The sequence below is a fragment of the Gobio gobio genome (genome assembly GCF_949357685.1).
Source record: "Gobio gobio genome assembly, chromosome: 6".
Lineage (NCBI taxonomy): Eukaryota > Metazoa > Chordata > Actinopteri > Cypriniformes > Gobionidae > Gobio > Gobio gobio.
Window position 1 is genome coordinate 13,884,935 of NC_137102.1, and position 20,931 is coordinate 13,905,865.

Sequence of the window (20,931 nt, forward strand, 5' to 3'; positions counted from 1 at the left end):
CAGTGACTTTCTCATGGGGACGTAAAACATTTTCAACATTTACAGGCGCTAGTCTGTGATGTTTTTTATGGTGATGCATCATTTTGAGATAAAATGTAATACAGAAAACCATTTATAGCACATCTATCTTATAATTTTTTTGAGCAGGAGATTTAAATAATTAAATAATAAATAGGATATTATTACACATATCAGCATATCAAATTTAATTTACAGCAATCGTCGTAAAAAAAATCGCCACCCGAATACATGAGTTGTCACTGAAGCGCCATGCAAATTTATTTTTACAGACGTCCACATGAGAAACAATTAGCTACTATCTGAATAGGGCTTTGACATTCCTACTGAAAAGCTCAATAATCATCTTAATAATGGCAGTAAATCAATTTCACCCAAATAAAACAGAAATGAAACAATAAATACCTTTATTTTATTTATTAAATATAAAGGTGTGTTTTCTTGTTATTTCAAAACATTCTATCTAATTATGTTATATAAATGCATTATATTTTTTCCCACTGTAAAACAATCTGAAACTACCAAGTAATGTTGTAAGTAAATACACATTTGCTATTCTTTTCTTTAGGATAGTCATGGTGACCTCGAGGAACTGGAACAGCACACACACACTGAGGATTATCACAAAGGTGGCTTCATGGATGATCCTTTAGAGACTCTTTTTGTCAAATTGTCACATTTTTTCCTAGAACTACAGTCATGATTTTTGGTTTCACATCAAACACATCATTTTTTACCAGTGCACGTTTTGCATAAATTGTTGACTTTAGTTTTGTATAAATTCTTTGCTTGCAGTATTTGTAGTAATGATGAAGGGTGCAATTCTGTGTGCTGGCTCAACATGTCATAAAGTCATGCATTTTTGTAAATGAGCAGTAAATCTGAAGGAGTATGTATATATTTTTTGAAAGATCAGTGAACTGAGAGTATGTGAACCCTGATAAGGTATCAGTTCTTTAGGGCATGGACACCATTTAACATTCACTTCTCTGGAATGTTTGAGTCTAGGCTGCACATTCACTTCTCTTGTTCTTCTGGTTCTTTCAAAAACAAGAGACCATAAGAGTTCATACTGTGGGTTGGCTATTCTATATTAGACTCTCCATTATACTTTCAAAATCAACGATTTCATGCTTCAAGCACATATGCATTTACATATCCGCTTTTGATTAAAGTCTACATTTCTAAAGTCAAAGAAATTGAAGGCATTTACATGTATTACATTATTCCAGATGCACTTGCACTAGTGAGTTATTGGTGATTATTGGCAACTTGGGAAGGCAAGGGCTCACATTTACAGTGGCGTGTTAGTTTACATTATTGTCTTATGCTACAGAAAATCATTTAGAAGAAATCAGAAGCTGGGATGTTTAATTGTTTAGAAAGCACAGCCTCTGTTGTAGTTATAATTTAAGAGAAAATAGAGCAAAAATGTGCCTTGGATGACAGTTTACAAGATTAGAGAACAATATCTGCGTCCTAAATGAAAATATTGCAGAAGTTGTGCTGTGAGGACAGGTTAACCGAGAATGAGTCATTTATCGCTGTTATTCAGGAGTGTGCTGCTACACACACACACACACACACACACACACACACACACACACACACACGCACACACACACACACACACACACACACACACACACACACACCTACTTTGGAACTGAGGGTTTAGGACGTGGATCAACAGCCTTGGACTTACAAAGCATTTCGCGCATGTCATATGTCTACGCGGTTTATGCAAACGCCAGTTGTGAATGGCTTCGCATCATTCCAGGGTCGTTCATGAATGAAGAGTTTTTTGGAGGAAGGAGAAACATGGACAGGTCTCGCGGCGAAGTATACGACTGGTGAACCCACGCGCACAGGAGCGCCCGCGCGCGCCGCGCATAGTTGGCTGACGCTTCGGAGTCTTTGTCAGTTACTTTTCTGCCGTCAACTTGTCTCTGTGCATCTGTACTTTTGCGAAGTGCTTTCTTGACACTGCCGAATCGGCTGAAATGGATATATCTAAACGAATGCTGATTTTATACCTAGTCTGCTCGTTCGGACCTGTGAGTATCACCACTTTATTTCATCCGGTTTCCCATGTAATTAGTCATTGACGAAAGAAAAAGCAATGAAGTAGGCTACTATTTAACACACCCAGTCCTCAAACAAATGTCAGGTCCAAGGATTTATAGGTAGATTGGGTGCTTTTTCATTCTTCTTTTTCTCGTTGAAGAATGTTTGCGTTTCAAATTTGAAGGCCACGTTAAATTTTAATAAATTAGCCTCAAACTGTTCTGTCTCAGCTGCTCCTGTGCGTTTCGTCTTATACAGCAGAATTTTATTACGAAATTGAATTAAACTACATTTCATGAGTCTGCTTGAAGTTGGCTATAACATTGACAAAATTTAAACGTTCCTGCATTATCCGTCAGAAAGGAATCCAATTTAAGATAAAACTATAGGCTGACAGGACATAATTGCCTGGATAAGAGAACATCACTTACACTTTCTCTTACATTTTGATAAAGCATAGGCTACTTAAATATATTAATAAAGCTGATTTATAGGTTACGCGTCAATGATAATCAGATATTGTGTAGGCTATGTGTGGAGTTTGCAGTTTCATTTAGGCTACAGCCTGATACACCCTTAAAAATAAAGGTGCCAGGAGATAACAAAAAGGGGTATTGACGGCGATGCCATAGAATAGAAGAACCATTTTTGGTTCCCTGAAGAACCGTTTTTCCTAACCATTTATAGGCTAAAGAACCTTTTGTGCAATGGAAAGGTTCTTTGGATATTAAAGGTTCTTCATGGAGTACCTTTAATAACCAAATACCCCGCCAAAGAAGCTTTAATTTTAAGAGTGTAGTTTAAAAAGAAGGCAGCTTTTTTAGGTAGCCTAGTATGCATTTGCATTGCAAGTGTGGATGTAAGATTTCCATCAAAATAAATATAGAGTTGTTTATTGAATTACATCAACTTAGGCATTACATTTTAGGTAACATTTGATAAAAAAAAAAGTGAGATGTTAAAATAATTCTTTACATTATTGGCTTTATACTGCTAATGTTAGAAATCTTCCAATTTCTGCAGGTGAACCAGGAAATCAGTTGCCTGTCAGTATTTAGCTACTTTTTCAGGTTTCGTGCTCCCAACTGATACTGGAAACAGAGATAGTGAAAACAGCATACATTCTAAATAGCAGCGTTACCAAGATTACTCTCACATGCACAGCATATGTTCACCATCTAAAGTGGCTGTCATAATGTTGATCATGCTATTTGAAAGTGTGAAATCGAATGTTTTTCTTCTCTTAATGTGACGCCATGGTAACAACCCTCTGTTCATCCCTGTGTCCATTTCAGCACTGTCCTTGATCACAACTCCTTCTTCACTGCAGACAGTATGACTCATGTCTCTATACAGTACAGCCACTGAATCCACTTCTGAATATGTGACCCCACACAATACAGTTTACATTCAAAAGAATGTTATTGTTGGCTCTGGGCACTAGGAGAAATATTGCAAAGATGCATTTTCATCCGGTTTAAGCGAAAAGATGCCGATTCAATGGCAGGATTGGTCCAGTAGATCTGTTGTAAAAAGATTTTGATTCTGTTTTGTTAACCCTCAGAGAAAGAAACAATAATATAGTTTTATATTTTGTATGGATGACTTAATGGAGTTTATGTGCTACAAGATGTGTTTTCACCCATATTATCAATAGTTTTTTTGTTTAGAAATGACATAATAATATTAATCATAATACTACATGATATTCAGCAAAGTTAAAAGGGACACAGTGTTGATGAAGGCACCTTTGAGCCTTATTTGATGGGCAAAACAAGTTGTAAAACCCTGCTGTAGATCACATGTACTGACCGTTTACCGGAGTAACACTTGACCCATTAACCATAGCTCTACAGTGACATTTTGATTGATGCCATCTCTCAATGGCCTCATCTGCCAGAGTACCTGCCATAAATCTCACTGTCCTCTGGTTCTCTAGGAATCCATGAGAGCATATTCTTATATAATACATCCTACATTTTTTGGGGAAATTGGATACAGCTGCAGAGACAGCTTTAAGACAATAATTTATGTTTGGACATTTTTCCACCATATAGATGTCTAGAGGTTAGTTCTTTAGGGATCGACAGAGCTGAAAGAGGACATTATTTAGAGCTCAGCACAGTTCAGGTATGCTACACTTGTTAAGTTGCTATGCAAAATTGAAGGAACAACATGAATTGTCCTACCCTTCATCAAACCTCCATGACACTTAGGAAAAGGGAGAGGCGGTGACACATGTGCACCAGTTCACTTTGTTCTCTTCAAACAGTAATTATGTTTCAGCTTTTAATGTGATCAAAGGTCTATTGCTGTTCAGGAATGTGATGTAGTATTCTTTGTAACTTAAAAAATTCAAATATATTTTATTGCAAGAAAACATACCGCATGTCAGAATCTTGTATTTGTGTTATTGATTTAAACAGATGCCGTCTGTCCAGATGTGTGAGGTCATGTGGGAGCTGGAAACGGAGAAAGGGGAGTGTTTGTCCAAGCTGGAAAACATCACGTCAGGTGTGTGCACTGCATATCCGTCACTGTGTGACAATTGTATGCATGTAAAGACAGTGTGATTCCTTTATATTGGTGATATACGCTGTTAAACAGTCCTGTTAAATTTACAGCTATGGTTATGGTTACCAAAATCAACTTTTTACCTTAGAATGTACTGATATCCACAATAGTACAGGTGGTACAATAGAAAGCCACCTGATGAATCATCAGTGGCCTGTCCAGGACTTGTGTGTAGACGGTGCACAAGGTCATACACACAAAGACAAAACACCATCAGGGCAACATGCTATAAACATTAACTAAATAACACAAAACACCCTAATGTACATTACTGATAACAAAAGGTATCAAAACTAAATTTATATGAAATATAATGATATGTGATGCAAGGCCGTAACCATGTCTTGAACATTGGGGTGGACCATTTTTTTTATTTTTATAAAGCATAAAGAAACAGAACAGGGAACAAAACTCTAGGTCTAATTCTAGTTGGGAAATAATCCTTTTGGGACTATTTGCAAACAATATTTGCATTAATTTGCGTCAAATATAATATTAATCCCGAGATTCTTCGCATCAGTGAATAAATAGGCTACTTAGATCTGCAATTGACTTTTAAATTCCCCAGTGGTCTGGTGGTAGAATTTTTGTAAACCCTGTCAAAGGTGTCGGGTTCTAATCCGCCCTCATATAGTTTTTTTTCTTCTTCATAAAAATCAAACATGTTCATCAATGATTGTATATTAAGAGCAGTGACACGTTTGTGTGCATTTTGTTTTGTGATTTCACCGGAAAAGAATAGAGTCTCCCCAACGGCATTAAGCGACGCACTCGTCTGTCTGTGTGTGAAGACTGTGCACGAGCCACAAGAGAACGTAAACCCCGCCTACTTTGATTTGACTGGCCATCTCAATCATTTTGACATTGACGAGCGCTGTTAGACCACTGAGGCAAACCAGACTAAAATGTAACTTTTAAATCTTTTTGTCATCCTAATAACAACATACAGAGTGCTGCATAAGGAAATTTGGCCATTTCTAATTATTGGGGGGGGTGGGTTACCGCCCTGAAAGGGATGTGTTACACAGGGACTTCTGGAAAAGTTTTTTTCCTGTTTCTCACCATATGGTAATTCATAGTTTTAAATCATAAATCTGACAGCATTTTAGAGTAAAATTACATATAATGCAATGGTAAATCAGTTAACCAATTAAAGTTGACTAGCCATTTTCTATTTAAAAATACAGACATTTTTACATTGCACCAATTCAATTCAATTCAATTCAAATTTATTTGTATAGCGCTTTTCACAATACACATTGTTTCAAAGCAGCTTTACAGAAAGTGCATTTCATAGATGTACAGTAAAAATGTTAGAAAGACAAGGTTAAAGAATAATGTTCGAAAAAGTTAATCAATAGTGTATTAATTTAGGCCATAACAACTCTGGTGTTGAGTCGTCTCTTCACAGGCGTGGAGTCGTCTCACAGGTGTTGGGGCATCTGAAGTCTCCATGAGAGGCTGGATACAAACTGGAGCTGATGAACTATTTACCTCGGGACTAGTGTCCCGAGATAACAACAGAAAAGCAGATGGGAAATGATTAGCGTAGCTGCTGTTCAGAATATTATATTAATGCTTTTGATCCGATTTAACTGTAGTATAAAAAGATAATTATAATGTGAATGCTTGGCTAAAGAGATGCGTCTTTAATCTAGTTTTAAACTGGGACAGCGAGTCTGAACCTCGAACAATATCAGGAAGACTATTCCAGAGTTTAGGAGCTAAATGTGAAAATGCCCTCCCTCCTTTAGTGGACTTAGATATCCTAGGAATGACCAGAAGCCTCGAGTTTAGTGATCTTAAAGAGCGCGATGGATTGTAGGGCGATAGAAGATCCGTTAGATACACTGGAGCTAAACCATTTAGGGCTTTATAGGTTAGTAGCAATAGTTTGTAATTGATACGGAACTTCACAGGTAACCAGTGTAGAGATGATAAAATTGGTGTTATATGATCATATTTTCTTGACCTAGTAAGAACTCTAGCAGCCGCGTTTTGGACTAACTGTAGTTTGTTTATTGAGGATGCAGGACAACCAGCTAATAAAGCATTACAGTAATCTAATCTCGAGGTCATGAATGCATGAACTAACTTTTCTGCATCAGAAATAGATAGCATGTTACGTAGCTTAGCAATGTTTCTAAGATGGAAAAATGCCGTTCTTGTAACATATGAAATATGATTTTCGAATGTCAGGTTGCGGTCTAATATAACACCCAGGTCTTTTACTGTAGTGGATAAAGTGACAGGACATCCTTCCAAGGTAAAATTGTATTGCGAGAGGTTTTGTGGGCAGTTTTTTGGACCAATAAGTAACACCTCCGTTTTATCTGAATTTAATAGCAGAAAATTACACGTCATCCAGTATTTAATATCTTCAACACACGCTGTCAGTTTAGATAATTTAGCGTTTTCATCCGGTCGTGATGAAATATATAATTGAGTGTCATCAGCATAACAGTGGAAATTAATTCCATGTTTTCTTATAATATTACCAAGTGGCAGCATATATATAGAGAATAGCAGAGGGCCTAACACGGATCCTTGCGGCACCCCATAGTCTACTGACGTCATCTTTGATTTTTCCCCATTTAGACAGACAAAATGGTAGCGGTCTGATAAGTACGATCTAAACCAGTTTAATGCCTGTCCCTGAACACCAGTATAATTTTGAAGTCGATCTAAGAGTAGTTTATGATCTATGGTATCAAACGCAGCACTAAGATCGAGTAGAACTAGTATTGAGATACAGCCTTGGTCAGAAGCTAGAAGTAAATCATTTGTGATTTTAACGAGTGCAGTTTCTGTGCTATGATGCGGCCTGAATCCTGATTGAAATTTTTCATAGATATCATTTTCTTGCAAGAAAGCGCACAATTGAGCGGACACAACTTTTTCTAGTATTTTAGACATAAATGGAAGATTTGAAATTGGTCTGTAATTTGCCAGGTTATTATGATCTAATTGTGGCTTCTTAATGAGAGGTTTTATGACTGCCAACTTGAATATTCTTGGAACATGACCTAAAGATAAAGATGAGTTAATAATATTGAGAAGAGGCTCTTCCACTACAGGTAACAATTCTTTCAGTAGTTTAGTGGGTATTGGATCTAATAAACATGTTGTTGGTTTAGATGCAATGATAAGTTTATTTAGCTCTTCCTGTCCTATAGTTGTAAAGCGGTGTAGTAGTTCTTGACGGGCGATAGTTGCGGTTGAATCATAAGACATCATTAAAGATTGTACATTTACAATTTTGTTTCTGATGCTTTCTATTTTCTCAGTGAAGAAATTCATAAAATCATTACTACTAAACTGTAACGGAATATTTTGCTCAGGCGATGTTTGTTTATTTGTTAGTCTAGCCACAGTGTTAAATAAAAACCTTGGGTTATTTTGATTATTTTCTATTATTTTGCGGAGATGCTCAGCCCTGGCTGCTTTTAGGGCCTTTTTATAACGTGACATACTATCTTTCCACGCGATTCTAAAGACCTCTAAATTTGTTTGTTTCCATTTACGCTCTAAGTTACGAGTTTCTCTCTTGATAACATGTGTAGCACTGTTGTACCATGGTGCTTTAGGTTTCTCTCTAACCTTTTTTAATCTAATTGGTGCAACAATTTCTAATGTGCTAGATAAAATCGTGCTCATACTGCTAGCCATTTCCTCTAGTTCATCTGTTTGTTTGGGTTCACTGAGCAGCTGAGACAGATCAGGTTCTGTGCCACTAAGTTCTGTGATTGTCTCTGTTTTTATTGTAATCACTTCAACTAGAAATGTTCATAAACTAGAAATAGGTGCATAACTCCATACAGGAGCACTGCAAACACAAAGCTGAAAAATATGGAATATGATATTGGCCTAATAATGCAAAAGCAACATTTTAAGTGTTTTAAGATCTAATTAAATAGCTGAAAAAAAAGCTATGTGTCTGCATATCTGGAAAAGTGTCAATATTTTATTCCCTTCTCATCTTCCCACAGACTGTAGTCAGCTCAAACCTCTCTTCTCATTACTGTAGATACTGTGGATTGGACAAATAATTGTTGTTTTGTGTTTGCTTGTCTGGGTCATAACTTATCCGGTTTTAGAAGAGGTTACAAACTGGCTAATTAGGCAGAAATGTCATTTGAATCTGTGCGGTGCGATTTTCACTACATCAGGCGGTTTCACTGTAATTATCTGCATGTTTACCCAGTGGTTGTTTCAGTGCAGTGGCTTAGTAAACCTCAGCAGGTTGGTTTTGCTTGCGGCAAACAAATTGAGTCTTTTCCAACTAATGATGCTTTTTTTTTTGTCTGCTAAAAATAACTGAAATTGTGCTTTTTTTCTCACCTCAATATTAAAGTCTGATTCTGTTGTTATAATGAAAAACATGGAAAAAAGGTCACCAGTGATATCAGATTTTATCCAGACTGGCAAGGAGGACAAATGAGCTATGATAACACTCATTTAATTGCAAATTCAAATAACCTTAATTACTGGAATCATTAACATGGATTTGTGTGTGTAAAAAAAGCTAGTAAATTAAACGTATACGTGTCTTAGTTTGTGGATTTCACAAAAAGCTTCAGTGCCTGACTATTGGGCTTGTACCTCATCAAACCGAGACGCTGCCTATTCCTGCCTAATCTCATATTGATTTTGTTCTTAATGGATGAAGCAATTACAAAAGCTAGTTGTATGAAACTGAGGTCTGATTATCTATGGGCTAGTGTGTAAAGGTTGTGTGTTGTCGTCTGTGTGTCCTGTGATGTAAATCTCAATCACAAATCTCCCCTGAGTAATATATCTTGGACCAATATGCAAATTGATTTCTCAGACTGTGAGATGTACTTTGATAAAGCGCTCTCCCATGGCATTGTGTTTAATGGGTTTCTCTTTGTCATGTAGACCAGCCAAAATCTGATATCAGTTGGATTTTAAAATTGTTTGATTCTCGGAGCGAAGAATTAAATGGAATTAAGTCACTTCACCAAAACAAATGGTGTAACACACTTTAAATGTGGCATGTTATTTGAATTTTTCTTGAATTTTTAATTCTAGAACTGATCAGAACACAGTTGAAAATGGAAGTTTAGTGCATCAAGCACCAAAATAACTGTAAAGGATTCTATTGGCCAATTAAAGAGACAATCTAGACCCTATCACCAATTAAAACATGATTAGGTGGCAGTATTTTGTCAGTTTCCATCTATTTCTGTTTCCATCTGTTTCCATCTATGTTTCCTAATCAGTTTTTCTTCATTTCTCTGGTAAGGTTGCTCAGGTGAATGGGATATAGCGTGTTGGCCATCAGCCAGGATTGGTGAGCTGGTCACAATCCCTTGTCCACATTACTTCAGCCATGTCAGTGATCAGAGAGGTATGTCAATATATTTTCCAATAGATATAAAGATGCAAAATGTTTTTCAATAAACCTGTCCTTCTCCTTGTGTTTTCACCATTATTCTATTTCTTATCATTCTTGATAACTTCTTTTAAAGTCACTAGTAGTTCTGCAACCTCTTTGGAAACTTATTTTCAGAGAAATGTGCTCGTTCCAAATTTTTTTTAAACGCCGTGGATAATAAATTAGCAACAATGTCCCCCTCATTAATGTTGCTTTTGGTTTCCAGAGCGAATAGCGCTAACTATTTTATCACCCCATTAAATTCCTTAAAGCGGGCGTCATAAACTCAGCGATAACAAGCCCTTCCCATTAAAAGGGATGATATGATTGGTCAATTTTCCTGTCATTTGAAATTAGTCTCCCTATTATGCTGCCTTCACGTGCTATCGGAAATTTCCTAATTCCCACTTTAGAATGAGGTCACTTTAGAATTAGGCCACTTTACACATTACTGTCGGTCACTGTAACCCTGCGGATTGCAAAAGTTGATTCCAAATCATCAGTCCTTGTCCTCCTCGATCTATCTGCTGCCTTTGACACGGTCAATCATCAGATTCTTCTGTCCACCCTTTCATCACTGGGCATCACAGGGATTCCACTCCACTGGTTTGAGTCCTACATCACAGGTAGGTCTTTCAAGGTTGCCTGGAGAGGGGAGGTATCCAAAGTACATCAGCTGACTACAGGGGTTCCTCAGGGCTCAGTGCTTGGACCTCTCCTCTTCTCCATTTACACTACATCATTGGTACCCATCATACAGGCACATAGACTCTCATACCACTGCTATGCTGATGACCAGATGACCCCACAGTACCTGCACGAATCTCCAGCTGTCTGGCGGACATCTCGGCATGGATGAAAAAACATCACCTGCAGCTCAACCTGGCAAAGACTGAACTGCTCATCTTCCCGGCCATTCCGACAATACAAGATGACTTCGCCATCCAGCTAGGTTAATCTCGGATCACCCCTTCAGGGTCGGTCAGAAACCTTGGCGTAATCTTTGACGACCAGCAGTCCTTCAAAGACCATATTTCAAAGACCGCTTTGAAATTTGAACCCACTTTTCCAACAGAACATGCAACCCAGCTTCTTGTCCAGGCCCTGGTCATTTCTAGGCTTGACTACTGCAATGCGCTTCTGGCTGGACTTCCATCATGTGCGATCAAAATGCTCCAAATGATCCAGAATGCAGCAGCACGTCTTATCTTCAACAAACCCAAAAGGGCCCACGTCACACCACTCTCCATCTCTCTGCACTGGCTACCACTCACTGCTCGCATCAAGTTCAAGGCATTTAAAATTTACATTTAAAATTTAAATGTAAATGTAGAAGTCGTGATAACAAGCTTGTTGCATTCAAGTGCTTTGTTGTCGGAATGAACAGGAATCATGGTGAACACCAGGTTTATTCTTGCCTATTTATTGGGAAAATCGTATTAAAACCAACGTCATATGTAGTGTCCCATGCACTGACAGCATATAAACATTCCAGATAGTCCGCTTTCTGCTGACTCTGCGATTTCAATCAAATGCAGGCTATTTTCGCTGTGTATCAAACATACAATACGCTTCAATGATTACTTGTACATGTAAATATACACTACATTAATGTCAAGACAAGATCTGTTTTTGGGGAAAAACTGATAAAACCACACCTGCCACAACAGTAGTTCTCCCCGCCACCATGTTTAAAGTTTATGACACGGCTATCTCGGGAATTGGGGTATCAAAATTATTTCCGAACTTCCCAGTGGTAAACACGACATCAGAGGGCATAACATGTAATTTTTACTTAGGAAACTCGTATTTATGATAATTACGATAGCATGTGAAGGCAGCATAAGTACTCGCTATGGCAGCTGGACCACTAATCACAGAGAAGCGTTAGGGGGAAAAATCCTAATATGGAGAATTAGGACGTCTACACTACACAAACTGAATAGGCAGATTTAGGGTTTATTTCCTCAAAAAGATTTAGATGTTTATTGTCAAATTATAAATTCCTAAAATAACATTAGAACTGATGACATTTTATTAAAAAAGTGCCGCGCACACACATAACAAAACTTAAACACAACACAACGTAAAATCCAGGCCAGGGGTCCGTTCTTCGTACCTTGCTTAATCGTTAATCATCTGAGATGATTTGACAGATCCCAGATATTTTAATCATGATAAGTAGTCTCTGGTTCATTTGGTTTTTCAAACGAATTTGCGGATTGGATTAAAATATCTGGATTAAATGATCTAATATTACTGCGCGTTCTTGTGTTCCCTGAAGAGGGCAGATGTATCGATACTCGAAACCACGATCAGCAATGCAGCGATTGGCTGGCGCAAGACAGCAACGTAATGACATCATATAATAAAATAAAAAAACATCTGGCAAAAAATCCTTGACAAATTAAAACAAGAAAACATTTCTGGACCTTTAAAAGGAAACAGCCAAACGACCAAACCAACATAAAAGTTATAATAGATAAATGAAATGTGCACTGTTTTGATGATGATGATTATTTATATTCATGATTTTATAGTATTTGTACACCCTTTACATTTTTATTTCAATGTTGTAATTTAATTTTTAATTCAATTCGAAGCAGATTTGTTACGTGACAGTATGAAAGTTTCTTAAGGATCAAGATCAAGTTCTCTGCATCTCCTGCGCTGCATCAAGCCATCCCATAATATCTGTCATCACTCAAATTAATGCACGGCTCAGAGTAACTGTACAACATGTGTGTAAACCTCCAATAAAATTATAAAGTAATTATTCTATCCTAAATAAATCTCTTAAAGGGTTAGTTCACCCAAAAATGAAAATTCTGTCATTAATTACTTACCCTCATGTCGTTCGACACCCGTCAGACCTCCGTTCATCTTCGGAACAGAAATTAAGATATTTTAGTTGAAATCTGATGGCTCTGAAAGGCCTCCATTGGCACAATGCACGGTACACTCTCAAGACCCTTAAAAGGTACTAAAGACGTCGTTACAAAGTTCATCTCACTACAGTGGTTCTAAAATAACTTTATGAATCGGCGAGAATAGTTTTTGTGCACAAAAAAACCCCTAAATAACGACTTACATAGTGATGACGATTTCAAAACAAGGCATCATGAAGCTTCGATGCGTTATGAATCAGTGAGTCGAATCAGCAGTTTGAATCGCCAAATTTCAGCAGTTTGGCGGTTTGACACGCGATCCGAATCATGATTCGGCTCACTGATTCATAACGCTTCGAAGCTTCATGATGCCTTGTTTTGAAATCGTCATCACTATGTAAGTCTATTTTTAGGGTTTTTTTGCGCACAAAAACTCTTCTCGCCGATTCATAAAGTTATTTTAGAACCACTGTAGTGAGATGGACTTTGTAACGACGTCTTTAGTACCTTTTAAGGGTCTTGAGAGTGTACCGTGCATTGTGCCAATGGAGGCCTTTCAGAGCCATCAGATTTCAACTAAAATATCTTCATTTCTGTTCCGAAGATGAACGGAGGTCTTACGGGTGTCGAACGACATGAGGGTAAGTAATTAATGACAGAATTTTCATTTTTGGGTGAACTAACCCTTTAATCAAGTGACTGTAGTATTATACACAACATTATCATATTATTTTCAAATACATTTTTATATTATTATTGTTTTTGTTTAAAATTATTATTGCCCCTGGTTCAGTAAGGAACTTGTTATAAAATATCAGTGATTGGGACAAATTTTAAGTATCAACGCCACTTAAAAAGTCCTGTTTACGTTAAATAAGCCTGCTCGCGAGCAGGTTTAAGCTTACGGACCTGTTGCTATGACAGCAAGTCCAGGATGAGTGTCAAAGAACCAAACAATCCAAGATCATGCCAAATCGTCAACAATCAAACCCAGCTAACTGAGTAAGCGAGGTACGAAGAACGGACCCCTGGTCCTCTTTCGTCCTTCACTGTCTTTGCTCCTCCTTTATGCTCCCGTCACTCCTCGGTGAGACACGAGGCTGATGCGGTGCGCAGCTGGCACTCATCATCATGACTGCAGCCTCGTCCCGCTCTCACGGTCCCTCAGCCTCGCTGCTCGCCACAAACAATATCACATTATTTATAGACTATACCAAAGCCTTTTTCCGAGTTCTTCTGATTAGTCTTTGATAGCTCTGGAGACAAGAGAAAGATTGTCTGTGCTATTGGGACCTGCTGCTGTAATTCAGCAGCGACATTGTCACGCAAACTGTATTCATGAGACTTTCTCTGGGGAGAAACTGGTGGCCAATTATTTGCTACGAATTCATGACTGCTGTAATTTATTCAAACAAGGAAAGCCATGGCTAACTTTTAATACCATTTAGTAAGCCTTTTGTGGTTGGGTTAGGATAACGAGGATTAGCTATGTATTTAGCCACAGAACATGAACTCAAGGTAGTTGTGTTTTTCATGGATACCAAGAAGCAGACATGACATAATCTTTTTTGCGTACATATGTTTTATATCACCCTTTTATAAAAGGGTGGTTTAGTGTAATCCACACACACACACACACACACACACACACACACACACACACACACACACACACACACACACACACACACACACACACACACACACACACACACACTGGTTCGCTATCTTTGTTGGGACTCTCCATAGACATAATGGTTTTTATCACTGAAAACGTTCTGCATTTTTACATTTTCAAAAAAACCTCATTCTGTATGATTTATAAGCATTGTTTCCTCATGGGGACCTCAATTTAGGTCCCCGCAGTGACACGAGTCCCCATGAGTCCTGACCTGAGCATTCAGGTTGAAGTACCCACGAGACAGAAAAACATGAACACACACACATTCACACTCACTCTAATGTTTAAAGGTTTGGGGTCAGTAAAACATTTTTTCCCATAAATTAATACTTTTATTCAGCACAGATGCATTAAATTGATCACAAGTGATCATTTGTTTCAAAATATTTATATTTCAAATAATTAATGTTCTTTTGAACTTTTTACTCATCGAAAGTAAAAAAGAAAAAACTGGAATTTTTTTTTAGTTTCCACTAAAAATATCAAGCTATATTAAACTGCAGCAAAAAGCACTTTAGAATTATTTCTGAAGGATGTGATGGCTGCTGAAAATTCAGTTTGCCATTACATTATAAAATATATTAAAATAGAAAATTTGAAAATGATTATATGAAATTGTATTAATATTTCACAATATTTCTTTTTTTATTTATATATATATTTATATATATATATATATATATATATATATATATATATATATATATATATATATATATATATATATATATATATATATATATATATATATATATATATATATATATATATGTATATGTATATATATATATATATATATATATATATATATATATATATATATATATATATATATATATATATATATATATATGTATATATATATATATATATGTATATATATATATATATATATATATATATATATATATATATATATATATATGTATATATATATATATATATATATGTATATATATATATATATATATATGTATATATATATATATATATATATATGTATATATATATATATATATATATGTATATGTATATATATATATATATGTATATGTATATATATATATATATATATATGTATATGTATATATATATATATATATATATATGTATATATATATATATATATATATATATATATATATATATGTATATATATATATATATATATATATATGTATATATGTATATATATATATATATATATATATATGTATATATATATATATATATATATATGTATATATATATATATATATATATATGTATATATATATATATATATATATATATATATATATATATATATATATATATATATATATATATATATATATATATTAGTGCTGTCAGTTAAACGCGTTATTAACGGCGTTAACGCAAACCTATTTTAACGGCGTCAATTTTTTTATCGCGAGATTAACGTTCTTTTTGGTCTAACAAACTTTGTAGTTTTTTCACATGCTGTTGCAACAACTAGTAACGTTAGAAAAACTACAACACCACTCCGGATGTAGCTAGACCGGAAACAAAACATCAGGCACGCTGCGCCTGCGGCTGCCCGCACTCGTTTGGGCCATTAAAAGAGTAGACGTGGATGGCAAGCGTGAGACGCCGAAATGAGAAACGTATTAAGCCATGGTTTAACTCAGGGGTCTTCAACTAAAAGTGCTTGTCTTGAGCGCTGCTTTCTGCTCTGATGGTGCGTAGCCTACACACCAGACGCGAATGAAGCGTTTTGCGCGAGTGATTTAAGTCAATGCAAAGACGCAAATAGACATTCTGCGGCGCGGATTAAGCGGTGTGCATGTCGCGTCATTCGCGTCCGGTGTGAGCGCACCATCAGTCTCTTCTTCACTGCATGCTTGACCGCGCGTCTGGGTCTGAACGTAGTAACTGAGCATTGCAACGTTAACTGTTTCATTATGTCAAAAGGCTTCGCGGTCCGGATGGACGCATCTCGCGGTCCGGATTCGGACCGGAGTTCACTAGTTGGCGACCCCTGGTTTAACTGCACTATAGGCGGAGTCCTAGTTTACCTTGCATGTGCACTTTGTAATTTTATTTTGTATCACCCTGTTTTGATCCCTTAGAAAGGGCTGTTGAAGGGGCTGTTTGTGCAACAAAGTATTTGTTTCACCCTTTTATTGATGGGCAGTGTTACATTGTGTGAGATTATTTGCTCCAAGTGAGAATGTTGGTGTGAAATCGAACACTAAAGTATGCCAATGTTGTTTTCAATAAAACAAACATTTGAACAAAGCAAGCCGATCCACTTTTCTATGTTGATAAGAGCATTAAAATAAGAAAAAATAATGGGACAAAAAGAAATCAAGGGACATTTAGAATAAATAAAAATGTGCGATTAATTGTGATTAATTGTGAGTTAACTATGACATTAATGCGATTAATCGCGATTAAATATTTTAATCGTTTGACAGCACTAATATATATATATATATATATATATGTTTGATCAAATAAGTGCAGCCTTGGTGAGCATAAGAGATTTCTTTCAAAACATTTAAAAGTTTACCGACCCCAATTTTTAAACGGTAGTATATGATTTATGCTTGATTTTGTGAGGTGAAAACAAAAAGTGTGGGATTGTTTAGAAAGACAACATGATACATTTTGAACCTCTACTGATTTATGTGGATGTTTTATTCACACTCTCTTAAAAATAAAGGTTCTTTATTGGCATCAATGTTTCCATAAAGAATCTTTAACATCCATGAAACCTTTCCATTGTACAAAAGGTTCTTTATAGTGGAAATTATTAGATAATTAAAATATTGATGGTTCTTTTAAGAACTGTTCAGTGAAAGGTTCTTTGGGGAACTAAAAATCGTTCTTCTATAGCATTGCCATGAAAATCCCCTTTTGGAACCTTTATTTTTAAGAATGTATACACCAATCAGGCATAACATTATGACAAGTGAAGTGAATAACACTGATTATCTCTTCATCACGGCACCTGTTAGTGGGTGGGATAAATTAGGCAGCAAGTGAACATTTTGTCCTCAAAGTTGATGTGTTAGAAGCAGGAAAAATGGGTACGTTTGAGCGAGTTTGACAAGGGCCAAATTGTGAGGGCTAGACGACTGGGTAAGAGCATCTCCAGCTCTTGTGGGGTGTTCCCGGTCTGCAGTGGTCAGTATCTATCAAAAGTGGTCCAAGGAAGGAACAGTGGTGAACCAGCGACAGGGTCATGGGCTGCCAAGTTTCATTGATGCACGTGGGGAGCGAAGGCTGGCCCGTGTGGTCCGAATACACAGAATACACATGTCAGAATACACAGTGCATCGTAGTTTGATGTGTATGGGGCTGCATAGACGCAGACCAGTCAGGGTGCCCATTATGACCCCTGTCCACTGCCGTCAACAGCGGCAACAGTGGCACGCGAGCATCAGAACTGGACAACGGAGCAATGGAAGAAGGTGGCCTGGTCTGATGAATCATGTTTTCTTTTACATCACATGGATGGCCAGGTGCGTGTGGGTCGCTTACCTGGGGAACACATGGCACCAGGATGCACTGGGAAGAAGACAAGCTGGCGGAGGCAGTGTGATGCTTTGGGCAATGTTCTGCTGGGAAACCTTGGGTCCTGCTAGTCGGGGAGCCAAAGTCTCAAAAATGGGTTGAACCTGACATGGTCTGCCATACTTTTTATTTGTGTTTTTTCTGTTAACGTTGACCCTAAGAACCAATAATTGGAGGGTCTGCTCTGCCGGGAATATCGCAAATATTTTTTTGTGGCCATTTTAGTGTATGCACCCTTTATTTTTTATCAGAAAAATTTGAAAAATTATTTTTTTCCTCAAATCCTCAGTGGGTTGGGTAGGCTGTCAATAAATATATTCCAGATACACAGAACACATGTGCTGACAACATCCACTGAAAAAATAACTTTTAAAACACATTTCTAGATGATTTTGCATCAATTTAATGCAAAAAATAGGCGTTTTCTCACTTTTTTTCCAGTATTTTCATCTTTACTTCATTGGCAATAAACAATTCCCCCAAGTTATGACATCAGTCAATATGCCATTCTTTTCACCTAATAGTATACTCATTCCACAGATTTTTTAAAAAAAATCCAACCAAAATCAATGGATCTGTGATGATTTCACTACTAGTTGGCGATCAACAAGCTCAGAACCTCAATAGCATTTTAGGCTACTCTCAAAATTCCGAAAGACATACTGGATATTTAACATGGTTGTTAATGTCCACATTATTAAACATCATGGCCTAGGCATCTTTTTAATTTCAACATAACCCTGTTCTCCCAATGGAAGAGTGTTGGGATCTTGGCAACTGCTTGGCAGACATCTTGGGCAAGGTTGAGAACTTGTTCTTGCTGCTTAGGACTGACTTTCACCCGGTCGTCCTCACCTAACTGTGGAGTTGCATCTGTTATCATCCATGCCAGTTGGTTATACAGGTTAGAGCTCACTCTTCGGGATGCGTCCAGGTATGATATCTCTAGCTGCAGTGACGGGTCTTCAGTCATACTTCCAGGCATCTGCTGACTTCCACTGGCTTGAGCTGTTCTGGCTTCTCTTGCTTCCTTCAGGATCTGCTTACGTTGGTTCTGGAGGTCCTTCCATATTCTCTTTGCAGTGTTGTAGGAAGAGACTATGGTATCATCTGGTGTCAACTCAGATATTTGCATCATCTGAGGATTTTTTCCAGAAATAAAATCCATAATTCTCTCGTCTCAGGGGGATATGAGGGGGGAAGTACCATAATTTGAATATACTACCGGGTTTCTACTGATACAAAGCTTAATGCTAAATCACTGAAGTAACCCTTAAAGTTCCTTCAAATTTGAGAGCATGGAGCTAAAGTTAATTTCTGCTGGAACATTCAGGCTGGAACATACTTTCTGTGGAACAACCATTATTTTACAATTGCCACCTACTTCATTGTGCCTTCTAAGGCGGGCAATCAAGGACTGACATCTGTATGAGGTAACATTCTGAACTCCAAGGCTTTCCAAGTATTTACAGAATTCATCCCTCAAAGCTGTAACTAAGAATATGGCTCTTTGAAAAAGGGCTGATCTATCTGAGATATGAGTTGGTTCAGTGCAGCATCATATGGAGTGGTGGCAGTACTAGTCCTTCCCTGTGAATGAAGACCCTTTGGCAGGTAGTTGGTCATGCATTCCTTGTGGTACCGGAAGACCTCAGCAATCACATCAGTACACTTGTTTCCATCAGGACCACAAATCTTGTGTAGTATCTCTTCATCTTCAAGTTTGTTTGCTTTTTCCCAAACTGCATTCTGTCTGTCATAAGTGGCGATCAAAATGAGGGATCTATTCCCCCTGGTCACGCATGCTCTACTGATCTGCCCGCATTGTCACCATGGAATTATTGACATGAGCTGCATGGAGCGTCTGCTTGATCGCTCCGTGCACCTGTAGTCCATTTATATCATGCATGAAGAAGATATCTTCTTCATGCGTGCTATATATGGACTACATGTGCATGGAGCGCCCTCCGGCTGCCAGTATGAAGAATGAAGAGTTTTTTTTTATGAATGAGAGCAGCTGACGCTCGTATTACAATCATTAGAAGGTACCGACGGTTTTCATATTCATAACTCCTGACACATATTAACAAATTACAGTCACTATATGACTTTGAGAATAAAACAGAGGTCAAAAATGGAAGCTTGAGTCTTAGACCTTTTAAATGATGTATAGTTTGTCAAGGTAATTACTTACATCTGACAGTAATCTTGAGCTAATTTAAACAAAGAAAGCTTCAGTGCGCCCTCGTGCACAATGTGTTTGAGCTGATGTGTGTGTGGGCGTCACCTCAGTATTTGAATCTCAATAGAGCGCGTGCTTCGTGGCCGTGGTCGCATTAGTCTATAATGAGCCGCTCAGGAACAACTAACATCGATCTGCTTTCAAACGGATTACATAAACACAGAATATTTGTTTTTGATTTGGTTTACAGTGTTTAAAACCTGACATTTCAGCGTTTCTTTAGACTTATGGCTCATGTTTGTCAGACAAGTATTCAATAAGCTAGAGGTCATTTTCTGAAGACTATCTGAATGAACATCTTTGACAGAGAGGCCCTTCCAGAACCACTGCCAGATCCCATGATGGGACTCTGGACTGAGTCGCAGTCCTCATCCTCCGAGCTCCATGGAGGAAACGTACAACCAAATGGTGCTTACCCAGAGGCCCATCACCTACAGACGAGTGGAAAGCTGCAATGGAAGCCACGTACACCTTAAGTGTGGATGGGGTAAGACCAGCGGAGAAACCATCTTGGACGAAC

The 20,931-nt window shown here is 37.3% G+C and overlaps 1 protein-coding gene across 1 annotated transcript in view; it reads left to right on the forward strand.

The window, feature by feature from the left end:
• The first annotated feature begins 1,589 nt into the window (after positions 1–1,589).
• vipr1a (vasoactive intestinal peptide receptor 1a) overlaps positions 1,590–20,931 on the forward strand; it is a 45,108-nt gene continuing 25,766 nt past the window's right edge. Inside the window, exons 1-3 of the mRNA XM_079820106.1 lie at positions 1,590–2,075; positions 4,512–4,599; positions 9,926–10,030. Coding sequence (XP_079676232.1) covers positions 2,022–2,075; positions 4,512–4,599; positions 9,926–10,030 — 247 coding nt within the window. The 5' untranslated portion in view covers positions 1,590–2,021. The remainder of the gene's footprint in view (positions 2,076–4,511; positions 4,600–9,925; positions 10,031–20,931) is intronic.